The sequence below is a fragment of the Prionailurus viverrinus genome, chromosome E3 (genome assembly GCF_022837055.1).
Source record: "Prionailurus viverrinus isolate Anna chromosome E3, UM_Priviv_1.0, whole genome shotgun sequence".
NCBI lineage: Eukaryota > Metazoa > Chordata > Mammalia > Carnivora > Felidae > Prionailurus > Prionailurus viverrinus.
Genome location: NC_062576.1, coordinates 39,936,479 through 39,953,882, shown reverse-complemented (window position 1 = coordinate 39,953,882; position 17,404 = coordinate 39,936,479). Strand labels below are relative to the sequence as shown.

Below are 17,404 nucleotides of genomic sequence, written 5' to 3'. Positions count from 1 at the left end.
GGAAAGAACGCCCATCCCTACCCCTGAGAAGGGACACCATTAGAGAGACCAGACCCTGGCCACCATACACCTGCCCTGGGGGCTCCTGCTGTCACCACGGCAGTCCACACAGACAAGAGTATAAAGCTAGATCTGAGCTCCCTGTCCTGAGACTCTACTCGAATGACAGCAAAGGAAATGAAAGTGTATGAATTCGTGCTGAAGCAGCATCCAAAGGACATTTGGAGGGAAAGTGGCTGAAAGGACCTAACTGAGCACCGCAGAAGCCCGGAGAAGCCTGGGAGTAAAGGTAGCACAGAGAATGGTCTGTGGCACCTCCACTGTCCCTGCTCCCATATCCCCAGCGGGAAGCACAGGACACACAGTCACCCCGGAAGGCGGAGACCCGCGTCCTGACAAACTGAACCTGCTTGCCAAAGAGACCTACACATTCAGACTGGTCCCTGCCTGGTTGCCCAGAATGTCGCCCAGCCCCCAGGCACAAAGCTAGCAACTCGCCTCCCGGCACCTCTGGTTTCTGTGGACAGATAGGCAGGGGCCGCCGAACACTTGAGGATGGCAGCCACAGAAAAGACGGAGACCAAAAATGAAATACAGGGGCAGGGAAATGCAGGAAACAAATCAACCATTTCGGAAAAGACTGCATCTATTAAACAGCAGACTTCCAGGGCACCTGGGTGGCTCAGTGGGTTAAGCGTCTGACTCAGCTCAGGTCATGATTTTGCCGCTTGTGAATTCAAGCCCGGTGTCGGGCTCAGTGCTGACAGCTCGGAGCCTGGAGCCTGCTTCGGATCCTGTGTCTCCCTCTCTCTCTGCCCCTCCCCCACTCGCTCTTGCGCGTGGGCGCACACTCTCTCACTCTCTCTCGCTCTCTCAGAAATAATTAAACATTTTAAAAAAAAACAGCAGATTTCCATGAGGAAGAAAAACTCTGAGGGCAAGAAAGAACTGATTGCCAACGTAAACATATAGCAGAAGGGTTGGAAGACGGTCTGTCGACCTCCCAGAAAGTAGAGCAAAAAGACAGGAGGAAAACCAGGAAGGTGCGAGCGAAGGCAGGTGCCGTGGGAGAGTCCAGGAGATGCAACGCTGCGAATGGAGAAGCGTTCCACAACGAGAGGGTGGGCTTAAGGAACTCACTAAAGAAATAAGCAAGAAGATTTCCCAGAGTTGGAAACAAACCAAGCTCGACTGAAGGGATCCATCAAACATCCAAAACTGAAGGAAAGAGCACCCACGCCTTAAATCCAGATGCCTCCTAGCGGACAAGTTCTAAGCTCCATTCACCGGTCTCAACCAAGCAGAAGGACAGAATCAAGGCACGTTCAGACACAGCCGGGAGAAACGTGACCCATTGCGTCTCGTTCTTGGAAAGCTAGCGGAAAGATACAGGCCAGCAAGGTGAAAGGGCAAAGCAGGACAGAAGGTACAGGACACGGAAAGGAGTGGGTCCAGCCCCAGAGTGCAGCGGAGAAGAGTCGCCTTCGGGTGGGGGGCAAGATACGGAGGATGGTTCGTGACCACGTGCTTGGGCTTTAAGCAGCTTTGGGGTAGGATCCAGAAAGAAGAAAGGAAAGTAAGCAGGAGCCATGAATGTCTGCTTCTTCAGTTAGATGCATTGCTTGTGGATGTTTTCTCCGATTCTGGTTAGGGTGAGCTGGGGGGAAGGGGGTGTCCCCGCTCAGCTTCCAACCACGCCCCGCTCAGGGCCCCGGAGACACCGCCAGGCTTGGTTCCTAGGCCGCTCGCAAACCTTGTGTGTGTAGTGGCTAAGCCTTCCCATTGACCCCACCCACGACCCCACCCACGCGGGGGCTGCAAGGCCGGGGTTCAGGCAGCTATCCCCTCCCCCTCCCCCTCAGCCTCCAGGCTAGATTTCCAAATTTAAAATTCTAAAGAGAGAAAGGAGGCCATGGTCCTCTGCGCTTCCCTCCCAGTCACCTCTGCCACCTTCCTAGCTGTCCTGGCAGGTTACCATCTCAGGTGCAGCTCGAGCCTGGTCACCGGAGCCATAACCTTTGGGCCTCGGGTACCCACACCTTGGCGAGCATATAAGGGTGGCCCTAAACTCTGCTTCCTGCCCCTTGTGTGGGCCGTGTCTCAGCGGCCAGCACACATTGGTTGAGACGCCTCGTATCCAAGTTCAACTCATCATGCACCCCAGTGGCCGCCCCCCACCCCCGGCAAGTATTTCACGGATTGATACCCAAAAGCGATAAGGCTCTAAACACAAGTCCTGAGATATAGTTTCTTTCCTCTCGTATAATTGGCTCAGCCTCTCCCCAGGCCATCTGCAAGTCACGTGTCCCTGGGCTCCCCCGAATTCCCCGTGGGTCTGGAGCCACAAAGTGTGACATGAGAGCCCCAACCCCCGCCCCTCGGTTCCTCCTTTCTGTCGGTGACACTGTGCTGGGGCTGCACGTTGCGGGGCGAGGTGGGGCGGGGACTGGAGGGATGGTGGTGGGACTCAGGGGCGTGCGTGAACTATCAACACGGTCCAGTACCGGACCATGCCTCGTGCATGCACCACACATCCATCCTCTTGTAATAAGCTTAGGTGTAGAATATTGCTTTTACAGAACACGTTTGTTTATTTGTTGTAAATAAACACTTAATATTTTTTAAATGTAGCTCAATTTCTTTACAACCTCGTTCAGTATTCCGTTTTTTTAACGTAACACAAATCTAAAAATTGGTTTCTCTTAACCTCTAAGGGGCCCCAGTTTCTGCATATTTACTTCACAACCAGCCAAGTGGCTCACCTTGCCTTCATTTCTTACTCTGGTTGATTCTTGTGGCCTTTCCAGGTACGTGGTGACGTACAGCATCGCAAATGATGGTTTTGTGTCCACAAACTATATAGGCGGGTCCCGAGTCTCGTTATCCGTTTGTACCATGACGTTCAGACAACCTCACAGCGGGCCCACCAGACCCTGCGGTCAGGCCCCAGCTCCCCTGTAAACCGTGTCTCCCTCCGGCCTCTAAACTCACCCCTTCCGCAGATGCGTTTCACGAGGCAGCTGAGCTCTTGCTGGGTTTCCCAAAAATCACCCCAAGCATTTTGGCACACGTCTGCAGGAACAGATGGAGTGGGGGTGAAACGCAGGCTCAAGAAGCATTGCAGAAGACAACTATTCACCGCGTGGGGGCTGAGTGACCGCAGAGGGGGAACCAGGTCTCTGGTCTGGGGCCGGGCGTGACAGTGCGGTGAGAGATAACAGATACAGATACAGATAACAGATACAGACATCAGATCCTTGGCGTAGATAGACAGGCAGCTAGCCCAGAGAGACGTGTGCTAGGGGACATGCCCTCTTCCTTGCTGCGAGGAGAGTTACTATTTTCTGTCACCCTCACAGACCAAGGCCGCACCAGGGTCTCGGAGTCCTTGGATCATGCCTTCCTAATGCTCCCCGGCCACTGCCTGGGAATGGCTCTCTTCAAATTATACTACAACTACGGACTCCAGAAGTTATGCAAAACCAGGAACCTGAGCCAGTCTGAGTGTAATAAATTTTGTGAGTATTGCAAATGGAGATCCGCCCTCCTACAGGATACAAGTCAGCGGGTCTGGGCATATTCACAAGGCTGTACGAGGAACACCACGATCCCAGTTCGAGAACATTTCCATCTCACCAAAAAGAAACGCCCTCCATTCACACTCCTTCCCCATTCCCTTCTCCCCATAGCCCCTGGCAGCCACAAAATCTACTTTCTGTCTCTGTGGATCTGCCTCTTGTGGACATTTCACATAAATGGAATCACACAGTACGTGGTCCTTTATGCGTGCCTCCTTCCACTCGGAGTAATGTTTGCCAGGTTCACGTCCGTTGTAGCAGGTATTAGTACTTTGTTCCCTTTTTGCGGCTGAATACTATTCCATCGTGTGAAGGGACCACAATTTGTTCATGTATTCATCCGGTGATGGACACGTGGGCTGTTTCCACTTTTTGGCAGTTATGAATAGTGCTGCCGCGAACATCCACGTTCCAGCTTTTGCGTGGACGTGTTTTCAGTTCCCTGGAGTCCATACCTACGAGCGAATATGTGGCTTAGCTCTTTGAGGAGCCACCAAACTGCTTTCCGTGGTGGCTGAGCCCATTTTACATTTTTGCCAGCGATATAAGACGGGTCCGATTTGTCCACATGCTCTCCAACACCTTGCAAAATTATCTACTTTTTTCAATTGTGGCAAAATGTATATAAAGGTCACCATTTTGTCCGTTTGTGAGCATAAGTTCAGCGGCATGAAGCACAGTCACACTGTTGTGCAGCAATTGCTACCGTCCGTCTCCAGAACTTTTTTTTTTAAGTTTCATTTATTTATTTTGAGAGAGAGAGACAGAGAGAGAGAGAGAGAGAGAGAGAGAGTCCCAAGCAGACCCTGCACTGTCATCGCAGAGCCCAACACGGGGCTCGAACTCACAAACAACGAGATCATGAACTGAGCTGAAATCAAGAGTCGGACGCTCAGCCCGCTGAGCCGCCCAGGCTCCCCTGTCTCTTTTGTCACCCTGCACAACCGAAACTCTGTCCCCATGAAACTCTGATGCCCCCTCCTGCGGCCACCATTTCACTTTCTAACTCTGTGAATTCAACTACCCTAGGTACCTCCTATGAAACGGCTTAATTTCTTACTTCCTTTCATGTGTATTCTAGAGCTATCTTCTTTGTGGTCACCACCCACCCTTCAGTTCTGACGTTGCATTTTGAGTTTGCGCGAGCTTAACTTCCATAACACAAAAAACTGCTCCTATACCACCCGTACCCACTCCCTTTCAGTGACTGTGTGTTGTGTATCCAGAATCACGGAGTGGTCATTGTTTTTATGCAGTTTCTTCAGTGGTGTAGAAAACCACAAGCAGAGTTACAAAGCCGACTTGCAATAATGCTGGTTCTTATCACTGTCCCTGTGTTTACCATCGCCAGACACCTTTATTATTTTGATCTCTGCATCCTGATACGGCCGATGTCCATTACGCATTATTAAATGAAACTAGTGAGTTGGAGAAAATAATGCATGGTATCACTCCATTTATATTGTAAAAGATCGTATCTCGAAAGGGTAGAAGGATTAGACAAAACTATCACAACAGTTTGGGTGAGTGGAGAAGTAACTTTATTCTCTCCCTCGTCCGTGTTCCTTTTCCCCAGGGTGTATTTACAGCATAATTTTAAAATACACATATTTAGGGGCTCCTGGGTGGCTCAGTCGGTTAAGTGTCTGACTTCGGCTCAGGTCATGATCTCACAGTCCATAAGTTCGAGCCCCACACAGGGCTCTGTGCTGACAACTCAGAGCCTGGAGCCCGCTTCGGATTCTGTGTCTCCCTCTCTCTGACCCTCCCCCGTTCATGCTGTCTCTCTGCCTCAAGAATAAACATTAAAAAAAAATTTTTTTAATAAAATACACATATTTAAAAGAAAAATCTTAAAGCAGATCAGATTAAAAAGAGGGGAATAGAGGGGGCACCTGGGTGGCTCAGTTGGTTAACCATCACACTTCAGCTCAGGTCATGATCTTGTGGTTCGTGAGTTCGAGCCCCATCTCGGGTTCCGTGCTGACAGCTCAGAGCCTGGAGCCTGCTTCGGGTTCTGTGTCTCCCTCTCTCTCTGCCCCTCTCCTGCTCACGATCTGTCTCTCTCTCTCTCAAAAATAAATAAACATTTAAAAAATTAAAAAGAAAATATTTTCTAAGAATTAAAAAAAAAAAGAGGGGAATAGAGGCTCTCAAATGTTTTTACGTGACTGGTTGTTGGAAGCTGTAGGGGACTGAAGACAGATCAAAGAACCAAACACATAAATATCTTGCATTTCCAACAGCTGTCACGTGGACAGGGCGAGGTCCTTGATCTTACTGCATTATTTGCACAGATGATGGGTTGTCGCAAGAAAAGCAAAGTGTAGTTCATGTTTACCATCTGCCGGGATGTGGTGACAGCACTGGTGACGCACATGTGGCATTCCAATGGTACTTGCTCTGGTAGAAATTTGCCCACTATAGGTAGAAGGTGAGGAAAAGCCGGGAAACCACCCAAAGTTTGGTAACACCTGCTTTTTCCCCGTTAGTAGAGGGATACACGGTCCAGGAGAGCGTCTACGCCTGGGAGTCCCTCGGGATGGGGAAGTACTTGGCAGCCCTTGCCATCTTGGGGTCTGTGTACCTCATCCTGCTTTTCCTCATTGAAACCAATGTCTTGCGGGAATTGAAAGCCAGGTTTTCTGACCTCAACGGGAAGCCAGAATCGGTGAGTGTGTCAGAGAGTGACTCTCGAAGCACGGGTGAATGGGCTGGCTCACGGCCTCCTGTTTGTGGTCGGGAGTGGCCTTGACTCTCAGCATCTGAGGGAGTCTGGAGACCGTAATCCACCCCCAGGGCAGAGGGGGTGACAGCCAGTGCCGGGGACCCCCCGTGGCTCTGGAGGGACAGGGAAGGGGGAGGGATGGCTTGGCTCCTGTGACGCAGGTCAGCCGAGCAGAAGCAAAACCAGTCCCCTTTCCGGAACGCCTCTTCCCCACGTTCCTCCAGGAGCCTGATAGGAGAAAGGTCTGTTCTGTCAGCTCTTGGTCTGAGAATCTTCCAGAGGCAAAAGTCCCACAAGGACTTTAGAAACTCTAGAAAATGGACTTGTGCCTTCACATCCCCAGGCTTCAAGTCTTTGAATTTTTCCCAAAAGGAAAAGCCACGTGGAATTTCCACATCCACCATACCCTGGCCACACGGCTGTGAGCTTGGTCCGGAATACCCACATTGGCCCCGGGGGAAGGGGCGGTGGGGTGTGCGTGAGGCCTCCGCCTCCCACCCTCGCAAAAGCGCTCACCCTTCCCACCCTTGTCTGGGGAAAGCAGGTAATGTTGCAGAAGGTAACGTCCGTGCCCAGAGACCAAGATGTGCAAGAGGAGGCAAAAATGGTCCAGACTTCTTTGAAAAAGCTGCGTGAGGAAAACCCACTTGTTCTTAAAGACGTGTCAAAGGTAACATCAGACGTGCCCCAAAGGCAAAGAATCCCAAAGGCGAAGACCATTCTTCGGGTGGCCCTTTGATAAGGAAGCTGCTGCCTGGGCGGGGGAGGGGCCTGTCTGCTAGCTCCAGCCGCCAAGGACTGAGACAGACTGGCAGGGGCGCGTCCTCTGTGAATGAACCGCATCCGAGTTTGTTTGCACCCAGAGTGCCCAAAGACAGGCGTTAGCACCTCAGCCCTCCGTCGCATCTTTGGGGGTCCCCTGCAGGACAGGAGGGCCTAGCGCGGGAGGGCACCAGAGCCCCAAACCCCAGGAAGCTTCAAGATTGGACAGGACTGGCTGACCCTCTCCAGGATCTAGAAGGCAGTTTGCAGGGGAGCCCGTGTTGGGGGAAGTGTCAGACAGCTCAGAGCAAACCTGGTTAGTCTGCCCCAGAGCTCCGGCCAGAATTTTACCAAGAGACCCTTCAAACATCCAGGAACTTTGTAGCTTTGTAGTTACTGGTGGCCAAAACAAACCAACAAACCAACAACACAGGCAACATCGAAGGGGTTATGCTTTAAGGACAGAAGGGAAGAGGCTTATCCTGGAGAACTAGGCTCTCTGGGTTCGCAGGGGAAAAAGGAGAGCAGACTTCCCTCACCCTGCCGGGAGGAAAGGCAAGGCCAAGCCTGGCACACACCGGCCCCTGGGCCCCGAGGGCAGCTGGGTCCTGCCCCAGAATGGAGGTGACAAGCACAGGGGAGGCTCCAGGCTGCTGATCCCCGGCCTCCTCACCAAGCGCCTTCTGTCTTGGGCACATCAGGTCTACGGCAGGAAGGTGCCCCTGCTGGCCGTGAATAAGGTGTCCTTCGCCGTCCAGGCAGAGGAGTGCTTTGGCCTTCTTGGTGTCAACGGAGCTGGGAAAACGTCCATCTTCAAAATGCTGACAGGGGAAGAGCCCATCACCTCTGGGGACGCCTTTATCAGGGGCCTCAGCATCAGCTCTCACCTCAGGAAGGTAGGGTGTGACCGGGACGGGGTAGCTGTGTCGAAGGAGGGGCCGCGAAAGTGCACCTGGGGGTGTGACGCAGGGGTGCACCTGGTCTCAGAAGACCCCCGTGGATCAGGTTTATACGTGCCTCCCAGCCCCACGGCCCCCCTTAGACCTCTTCTCTGAGCTCCCTATCTCTGGTGTCGACTGCTCACAGCCCTCCACATCCCTCCCAAACGGCCCCGCGTCCACCCAGCCTCCCGGCCGCTCCCCTGCACACACCGAGGCCACTCCAGACTTGCGGCCGCTCCCCTGCGCGTGTGAGGCCACTCCAGCCTCCTGGCTGGCCTTTCCTGCCTTTTGCGGGCCATCTCATAATGCGGACTGTCCCCCGAGAGCTGCAGCCTTCCCCTCTCCTCTGGCTCTTCCCACCATGACCCTTCTTTCCCAGACTCTTCAGGGCTGCAACACCAGCCCTCTGTATTTCTTGCTCCATACTCGCCGCCCCTGCCTGACTTGGTCGTTACCCCACCCCCGCCCCCCTGTCTTCGGCCTCCCCCGTAGCCACCACAGCCCTGTGCATCAGACCTGCACACGCACGCCTCCTAGTCAGCCTTACTCAGACGTCTCCCAGTTTAAACCCAAACTTACATGATGAGCCCCTCGAACCCGATCCTCTTCTCAGAGTCCCCACCTCAACTACCAGCACCAATTCAACAATGGCCTGGACGTGCTAACAACTGTGCTGGGCCCAGGACTCTCAGTGGCCAAGAGCTCTGGTCACGAGAGTGAGTCCCCACCATGCAGGGAGCGGAGAGGGACACGGCAGTAGCTGGCGGCGGAAGGCGGAGGAAGAGACCAACCCGCGGCAGCATAGTTGAACCTGCACTCCACAGCACCAGCCACCGTGTCACCGGGAAGTTCTTCCAATCAGCTGCAGTGTCCGTGACCAAAACCGTGTTCAGAGAGAGAGCGGAAGTGCCCACACAGGCGCGTTCAAGAGCGTGTATTGCCCGGTACAGAGCCTGGCCAGACAACCGCAGCCAACATAAGCCTCTCATGGCTATGAAACATTTACTGCTCATTTTATCTTTTTTTACCATTGTAAAAATTATGGGTCAGGCTTCTGGCAACAGCAAAGTACATATCTCTGACCGCCTTCCTGGTGATAACTAGAAAAACAGGACCAAATTCTGAAAACACCTCCAGGGGGCTGAAAAGATGGCAAAGACTGAGCTAGGAGGGAAGAGGGGAGAGGCCCAGGGAGGCAACCAGGTCCGGCCCGGACGGCTGGGAGCTGAGTGCCACTCTTGGCGCCCAAGTGACAGGCACTGAGTTCCGGGCGAGCGCATCCTTTCTTAGAGGGTGGACCCCCAAGGCTGCACCCTGCTGTAGACACGAGCTACATGTAGACAAGCTCATCCAAGGATCGCACAAAGGCCTGGCCTGGTCTCAGTCCCCGAAATGGGGCTGACGGAACCCCGAGCGACCAGTGCTCCCAGACGCCTGTTGGAGGCAAACGTCCATCTTCTCTGGGAGGAAATGCTATCACTGTGGCTTCAAACGATTTCCACAAACAGTTATCCAAAGCATTGCTTGGTGAGCAATAAAAAATAAGCAGGTCCGCGTACAAGACAAAATCCCGCCTCCGAAGGATATTACAGAGTGAAGCCTGGAGAGTCAAAGGGCAGACGCTATCCAGGAGAAGGCAAGGAACATGACACACAGTAGAGACAGCCCAAGGGACCCTCCTCCTGGGATTCACACCCTTGAGCAGCCCCTCCCGTGCTGGGCCAAGGGTGGGTCTATGCAACCAGCAACACGGTGGAGAAGAGATGGGGTGTCAGCCCCAAGACTGGCTGAGAGGAGAGCCCACAGCTTCCGTCTGGAATGCGCCCCTTCCCTCACATCCCTCAGGCTGCTGGAAGCTGACTGCCACATCGTGAGGATGCTCACAGGGCCCTGTGGAGGGAACGGCCCCAGGGTCCGGAGGCCTGCCCATCGCGACCAGAGGGAGCTCAGAGGCAGATCCCCCAGGCTTCAGGTGACATAGGCCCGGCAGAGAGCCTAAAGGCTGCCTCATGAGAGACCCTGCCCAGAACCACCCAGCCAAGCTGCCCCCAGATTCACGATCTGACCTGCAGAAACCACCGAATAACTAACAAACTACAGCTACGTTTTGGAGTAATGTGTTTTACAGCCATACGTAATAATCTGATACAGAGGATGCGGTGAAAAGGTTTAATGTATGTGTAACTGAAGTCTCAGATGGAAAGGACACAAATATGAGGCAAAGTGGGACTTGAAAACTTAATGTCTATAACGTTCCCAAGTTTATGAAAGACATCAAATTATAAATAAGTAAATCCCTATGAATCCTAAGCAGGAGAAATTAAAAGAAATAAATCCCTAGGAACATGATCATAAAACTGCTGAACCACAAACACAGGAGGACCCACTTTAGAAGGAGCAACACTTAGGCCAGCAGATGACTTCTCAACAGAAAGGAAAGAGGCCAAAAGACAACAGAATGTCACCCTACAAATGAGACAAGTGCTAACGACGAGCCCAGAATGATACATGCAGTCAAGCCATGCTGTAAAAAGAAGGTCAGAAGACGTTTCCAGATAAGCCAAAACTGACAGAACTGATCACCAGTGTATGTGCACCAAATAATGATAACAAATGAGAGCCACCTTTACCCAGAGGGAAAATCATCCCTGAAGGAAGCTCAAAGTCATGCAGAAAGGATTGAAGAGTGATTTAAAGAAAGGGGGGGGCGGGGAGAAACATATGAGTTTTGATTAAACAAAGCTGTAACAATAGTTTCTCGTGAGGTTTAAAATACATACAAATATTAATGGGGTGCCTGGGTGGCTCGGTCGGTTAAGTGTCCGACTTCGGCTCAGGTCATGATCTCATGGTTCGTGAGTTCGAGCCCCACATTGGGCTCTGTGCTGACAGTTCAGAGCCCGGAGCCTGTTTCAGATTCTGTCTCTGTCTCTCTCTCACTCTCTCTGCTCCTCCCCGAGCACAAGAATGGGGGCCAGGAATAAGCCACAGAGGGGGACTGTAGGGAAATGAAAACAATAATGTGACCGACGATGAGAAGTGATGGAGAAAGAAGAACACAGAATATGAGAATACGTGGAACACTCAGTCCTGAAAAAGTGGGCAGACCGACATCCAAATACATCAGTAAGTATGTTAAATACAAAGGGACTGAAGGCCCCAAGGAAAACATGATCCAGGAAGATACTCAAACGATGAAACACAAAGTCGACACACGAGCCAGAAACTCCACCCGGAGGCGTGAACCCCGGAGAAATGGAAACCTACGTCCACATAAAAACCTGCATGTGGATGTTCACAGTAGCATTTTTCACAGGAACCAAAAGGTCCATCAGTGGATCCACAGATACACAACACGTGATCCACGCGTACGATGCAATAACGTTCAGCCACGTAAAGGGATGAAATGCTGACGCGTGTGCCACAGCCTGAAAGACACGATGCTCACCGGAAGAAGCCAATTAGAAAAGGCCACATATCAGGGGCACCTGGCTGGCTCAGTCGGTGGAGCCTGTGCCTCTTAATCTCAGCGTCATGAGTTTGAGCCCCATGTTGGGTGCAGAGACTACTTAAGTTAAAAAAAAATGTTAAGGGGGCACCTGGGTGACTCAGTCTGACTTCGGCTCAGATCATAATCTCACGGTTTATGAGTTTGGGCCCCACATAGGGCTCTGTGCTGACAGCTCGGAGCCTGCAGCCTGTTTCGGATTCTGTGTCTCCCTCTCTCTCTGCCCCTCCCCAACTCACGCTCTTTCTCTCAAAAATAAACATAAAAACATAGAATACATATACATATTACAAAATTAGATTAAATTAAATTAAATTAAATTAAATTAAATTAAATTAAATTAAATTAAATTAAAATACAACACAACACATCTGCCCGGAAATCGGATTCCAGTCCTCCCAGAACCCATCTGCACATCACCTCCTGGCTGTCTATGTGACCTCACCATTAGAAACGTGGAATTTAAATCTAGTTAAGCCTGCACCTCCGTTCCTGTGCTTCCCACCGGGAACCCCACACGGATCCCTCTCGGCAGCAAACTCCTTGCTCTTCCCCCTTTGTGAGCCTTCTGCTTGCCACCCTTGATCTGGACAAGTACTTTCAAGCATTCTTTTCATTTGCTAAAATATATTCTTGGCAGGATGTGCTGGTGTTCCAAGCATCAGCTGTGACTCCCGAGAGTCCATCTGCATTTCTGTGAGACCTGCTCACTGCCCCAGAATTATCTGGCTCCAATGAGGGGTCGTCCTCGGTCCACAGCACCACCGAGTGCCGAGTGGGGCTCCGTGAGCACCCAGCCGAGCCGTGGAGACAGCAGGTTACTGCCAAGTCAGGTGTGTAAGAAACACCACACTCCTTCCTCTTCTCTAGATCACATCACATTCTCAAGCCTTCTACCCCCAAACTCTTTCAAGAGATAGAAAACCTGTACAGACCAAAACCTGTAGAGACCTGAAACGAAGGTCAAAGATCTACCCCTTCTTGGACAGCACCAGCCACCACTGAGCAGATCATGTCCCTGTAGCAGAAGCCCTGCTGCAGAAGCTTGGGAGAGAAGCCGGGGCACTGCCCAGCTCGGGAGCTGGTAAAACCAGGCAAGGACAGTATCTAAAACAAGCCAGGGACCAGTTTCACGAAAAACATAAACACCCTAAATTACTGATGTAAATCCAGCAGGAGTTGAGAAAATAAAAATTATGATCAAGTCAGGTTTGCTCTAGAAACATGAGTAAGGCTCCAGAGCAAAAAACCCACCAACAGAAATCACTACCTTAGTAGATCAAAGCGGGAGAAAGAACCATTTATCAACAGATGCTGAAAAAGCACTTGACAGGAACCCCATCCCACACGTGATCATAGACAATTTTCAGCAAACTAGAAATAGAAGAAACGGCAGGTGAAGATCACCCAATGAAGGCAACCTACCAGAAATCTTCATGTCTCATAGTGAGATGCTCGAAGCCTCTTCTGTCAAGTCCGTGTTTCCTCCCGGCACTTTGCTCCTGCCCGGTGGCGTCTGTCTTCAGGGGGAGCCCTGCCCTCGGTTGTGGGATGTCCTGGCACGTTGTCCCCTAGTTCACTCCATCCAGGCGGTTTTCAGGTCTGCACCCGGTCAGAGCTGCTCACCCCGCCCCAGACGGTGGTGTCCAGAGCAGTCTGGCATCTTTAGCGGAAAGACAGGAAGGACAGCATTGTTGTTTTTCAAAAATGGCTCCCTACCATCTTCGTCTTGTACTCCAGGGGAGCACCTGACCGTGGGCGCAAACCAGGGTAGTTCACCCCAAGTTTATAAAAGCAGAACCTTGGAAATAACTGACATGTGCCTGACTTTTTTTTATAAACAGCTAAATAAAATCTAGAAACCTTCCCCTAATGGCTAAGTAGCAGTTAAACTGAGTTGGGGTAGGACGGCATTTCTTGACTGAGAAGGATCTTTCATGTATAATGTTGAGGAGCACGTGGGTGGCTCAGTCAGTCGAGCGTCTGACCTCAGCCCAGGTCATGATCTCACAGTTCGTGGGTTCAAACCCTGCGTCAGCACGGAGCCTGCTTGGATCCTCTATCACCCTCTCTCTCCCTGTCCCTCCCCTGCTTGCACTCTCTCTTGCTCTCCCTCAAAAACAAACATGAAAGAAAAAAGACATAATGTCGAGTTAGAAAAGTAACTTGCAAAATGGTAGACATGGGATGATACATTTGGCAAAAACAATACGCGATTGGTCCTCTGCGGAGAGCACACGTCCGTGAAATGTCTGGTGGTGCACACCACCCTGACCACCCAGGTCCTGGTAGTCTTCACGTGAATATAAAGAAAACCTATTTGTAGCTTATATGTCTAATAAGGGGGAAAAATTAACCATCTTCTACTGACATGATAGCTGGAAGGGCACGAGGCAGGCAGGCGCTGAGCACTGAGGTTTCATGCCGGCCAAGCAGAAGGGTCCCTCGTGTGCCCCGTCCACAGACCCCACCAGCAAGCACTGCAGCCGGGCACACGTCTGTCTACATGGCAAACGTGGGGATGCACGGGGCAGAGCAGGAGCCCGGGGCGGGGGGCAATGCCAGGGCAGGCGTCCGGGCCCCCCGTGCAGCGGGCGGCTTTCCTTCTGACGTGCCTCCCCCCCACCAGGTGCGGCAGTGGGTGGGCTACTGTCCCCAGTTTGACACCCTGCTCAACCACATGACGGGCTGGGAGACGCTGGTCATGTACGCCCGGATCCGGGGCATCCCAGAGCGCCACATCGGCACCTGCGTGGAACAAATTCTTGAGGAGTTACTCGTGTACGCCTACACTGACAAACTGGTGAAGACCTACAGGTGAGATCTGGGGCTCCCTCGGTCCCGCCACCTCCACCGGAGAGACGTGCCCGGCTCTCCTCCGTGCAGGGCCAGGGCCATCAGCTCAGGGCAGTCCCTGCCACTGTGTGGATTTGTGGGAGGCGTAAGAATGGACCATGGCCCGGGCTGCCCAGAGGCACCGTTTCCTCTTGGCCCCCTAGCAGGTGGGTGGCTGAGCACAAGCAGATGGCACCTGCCACTTTGCAGACGGATTCTGATTTTTGGCAGCCTCCCATTTCACACATGACCTTATCTTGCTGCGTCTGAGGCATCTGAACTGCGCACGTTTTGCTGACAAGCCTCAGTCTTCCGCTGCCACCCATACTCAGCAACTAGCTTGGCTTAACTCGCCAAGCAGGGCCACGCCCCCTCCCCTCCCTCCCAGGACCCGCTGGGGTTGTGTGCAGCGCCCCCTGGCGTTTCGCGGCAGTATACCCCCCCCCCCCCCCCCCCGCGCGCCAGGGGCTGTGAAATCAGACTTGCCCAGGGGTCAGGTGACTGTCATCTTTGGCTCATCCCCCTCTGATGTTGATTTCAAGCAGCTTTTTGTACTTCCTTGTATTTTTGGTAGATTAAATGAGTCAACATTTGCAAAGTTTAAAACAGCCCTTTGCGCACTGTAAATGCTATGTGTTCACTTAAAAAAAATTACTAAAATGGCCCTCTGGCCTTACTCCCCGAACACTTCAGAGACCCTCAAAGAAGACTCATCAAGCATGTGCTCACCATGTGTCCACGTGTCCCTGTGCCCAGGGCAATGGCTTATACACTGAATGGACAGCCAAGTCACAATGCAACCTCACGGGAGGGTGGGGGACTAGGGGACCACACTACTAACACTCCATTAGAGCCTGGGGAGTACTTTCTGAACTGAAAGGAAAATGCACACATATGCGTGTGCCCGCATGCGTGTGTGTGTGTGTGTGTGTGTGTGTGTGTGTGCACCCACGCATGGGGAGTGTTAGGCTACCCCTGATTGATGTTTGCCTTTCACCCCAACCTTTCCCCACTTTGCCCCCAGTGGTGGCAACAAACGAAAGTTGAGCACTGGCATCGCCCTAATTGGAGAGCCTTCAGTCATCTTGCTGGACGAGCCATCCACTGGCATGGACCCCGTGGCCCGGCGCCTGCTCTGGGGCACAGTGGCACAAGCCCGCAAGTCTGGCAAGGCCATTGTTCTCACCACCCACAGGTAGAGCCGGGGTCTCTAGAGGTCGATGGAAGAGCTAGGACAAGAGCTGGCTGGGAGGGGCTAGGTGGACAGAAGACCTGCCAGAAGCTGATTCAGAGTCGATGAGGAAAGTCCCTGGGCTTAACCGTGTGGCCCACCCTCCGAACACGGGAATCGGGAACAGCTCGATCTGGCCGACGACACCAGCCCGCCCGCATGAGCCTTTGACGTGGGAGGCAGGCATCGGCGCCCCCGGCCCCCTGTCAGACCTCTGCCCCTCTCCCCAGCATGGAAGAATGTGAGGCCTTGTGCACCTGGCTGGCCATCATGGTGCAGGGCCAGTTCAAGTGCCTGGGCAGCCCACAGCACCTCAAGAGCAAGTTTGGCAGCGGCTACTCCCTGCGGGCCAAGGTCCGGAGCGAAGGGCGGCAGGAGGCCCTGGAGGAGTTCAAGGCATTTGTGAACCTGACCTTCCCAGGTGTGTCTCTGTGCCTCATCCCTGCCGAGTCCCAGGCCCACGACCCCCGGGAAGAGGGCCGTGATTCCAGGGTCCTGGGCGGCTCTCCCCTGGCCCCCACAGCCCGGCCCTCACGGGGACACGGCGTCTCCTTCGTGCAGGCAGCGTCCTGGAGGACGAGCACCAAGGGATGGTACATTACCACCTGCCCGGGGAGGACCTCAGCTGGGCCAAGGTGAGCACATACCTGGGCACCAGAGGGAGCAAACCTCGGACGTCATGGGCTTTCTGGGGTGACCTGTTCTCCCTCTTGCATGTAAGCTGCATTCAAAGCTGCCGCAGGTTCTCTCCGTCTCCAGGGCAACATTCACGTGGGTTTCATAGAACATATGATGTGGGAGCTAGAAGAGACCTCAGAGATCAGCTCCTCCTGCTCCTCACTTCACAGAGAGGGGAGCAGGGCCCAAGAGGGGATGCCACGTGCCCCGGGCCACAGCAAGCCAGAGATCCAATCAGGGCCTCTGCCTTCTGGCACTGTCCCCAGCCAGGGACCCTTCCCTGAGATCTCAGGCAGCTGGACTCCCTAGGACTCACTTCTGGGGAGGTGCTCTGGGGGTAGCTGAAAAAGCGATGGGCCTTTTGGGGGCCTTATCCCACCCCTAGAGATACTCCCTCTTTCCACCCTCTGTTGCCTCCTCCCCTCCCTTGTGCCCATCATCCACGGCAGCCTCCCTCCTTCCCACAGGTGTTTGACATTCTGGAGCAAGCCAAGAGGAAATTCATGCTGGAGGACTATTCTGTCAACCAAGTCTCCCTGGAGGATATTTTCCTGAGCTTCACCTGCCCTATGCCCCCTACCCAAGAGGGAAAGAAACCAGAGCAAGCAAAGCCAGCTCCACCCCCCTCCCAGCCTCCCTCCCAGCCTCCCTCCCAGCCTCCCACCCAGCCTCCTTCCCAGCCTCCCTCCCCACTTCCCTCAAAACCTGTCTTGCTGTAATAAAGAGTGTGCAGCCTGCCATGGGCTGCAAGGGGTACAAAGATAGCTTGTACACCCAGTGAGCTCAGTGCAGGGCCGAGGGTTGGGGGTGGCTCTAGATCAGACTGGGACCTCTCACCTTGGAGGCCTGGTGGACGGCCCAGGTGCATTGCCGTGGGAAAAGATCCCCTTGAGTCCCACCTGAGTGGCCCGAGGCCTCACTTGTGGAAGCAGCCTCAGGTGACCCCCTGCCATGTCTTCTCAAGGCTCAGTGGCCTGGGGGTGACCACAGTTGTCATGACACTGCACCTTCTGCAGGTAAGAGAAGAGAACAGGTTGAGGAGTTTGCCAACCTAACAATTTTCCTTTATTTCGATACTTGGATTTGTGCAGCTTCATCTGTACTCTGTCCCGGTCCCTACAAAGATTAGGGGTAAGCCCGCAC

General features: G+C 53.1%; 1 protein-coding gene and 1 long non-coding RNA gene across 3 annotated transcripts in view; one reads left to right on the top strand and one right to left on the bottom strand.

Annotated features, from left to right (window-relative positions):
• Nucleotides 1-17,123, top strand: part of LOC125154316 (ATP-binding cassette sub-family A member 17-like) — an 88,101-nt gene extending 70,978 nt beyond the window's left edge. The window contains 9 exon segments of the mRNA XM_047838448.1: nt 3,360-3,518; nt 6,071-6,249; nt 6,851-6,976; nt 7,770-7,964; nt 14,147-14,334; nt 15,377-15,547; nt 15,814-16,004; nt 16,145-16,218; nt 16,729-17,123. Of these exon segments, the coding sequence (XP_047694404.1) occupies nt 3,360-3,518; nt 6,071-6,249; nt 6,851-6,976; nt 7,770-7,964; nt 14,147-14,334; nt 15,377-15,547; nt 15,814-16,004; nt 16,145-16,218; nt 16,729-16,980 (1,535 nt within the window). The 3' untranslated portion in view covers nt 16,981-17,123.
• LOC125154318 (uncharacterized) overlaps nt 1-17,404 on the bottom strand; it is a 33,396-nt gene that overhangs the window by 13,796 nt on the left and 2,196 nt on the right. Inside the window, exons 3-6 of one of the 2 annotated variants that reach the window (XR_007147756.1) lie at nt 17,099-17,271; nt 16,231-16,384; nt 12,943-13,180; nt 2,992-3,072 (exon numbers count right to left, since the gene is read on the bottom strand). This is a non-coding gene — a long non-coding RNA (uncharacterized LOC125154318). The remainder of the gene's footprint in view (nt 1-2,991; nt 3,073-12,942; nt 13,181-16,230; nt 16,385-17,098; nt 17,272-17,404) is intronic. The other variant, XR_007147755.1, reaches the window with a different exon arrangement.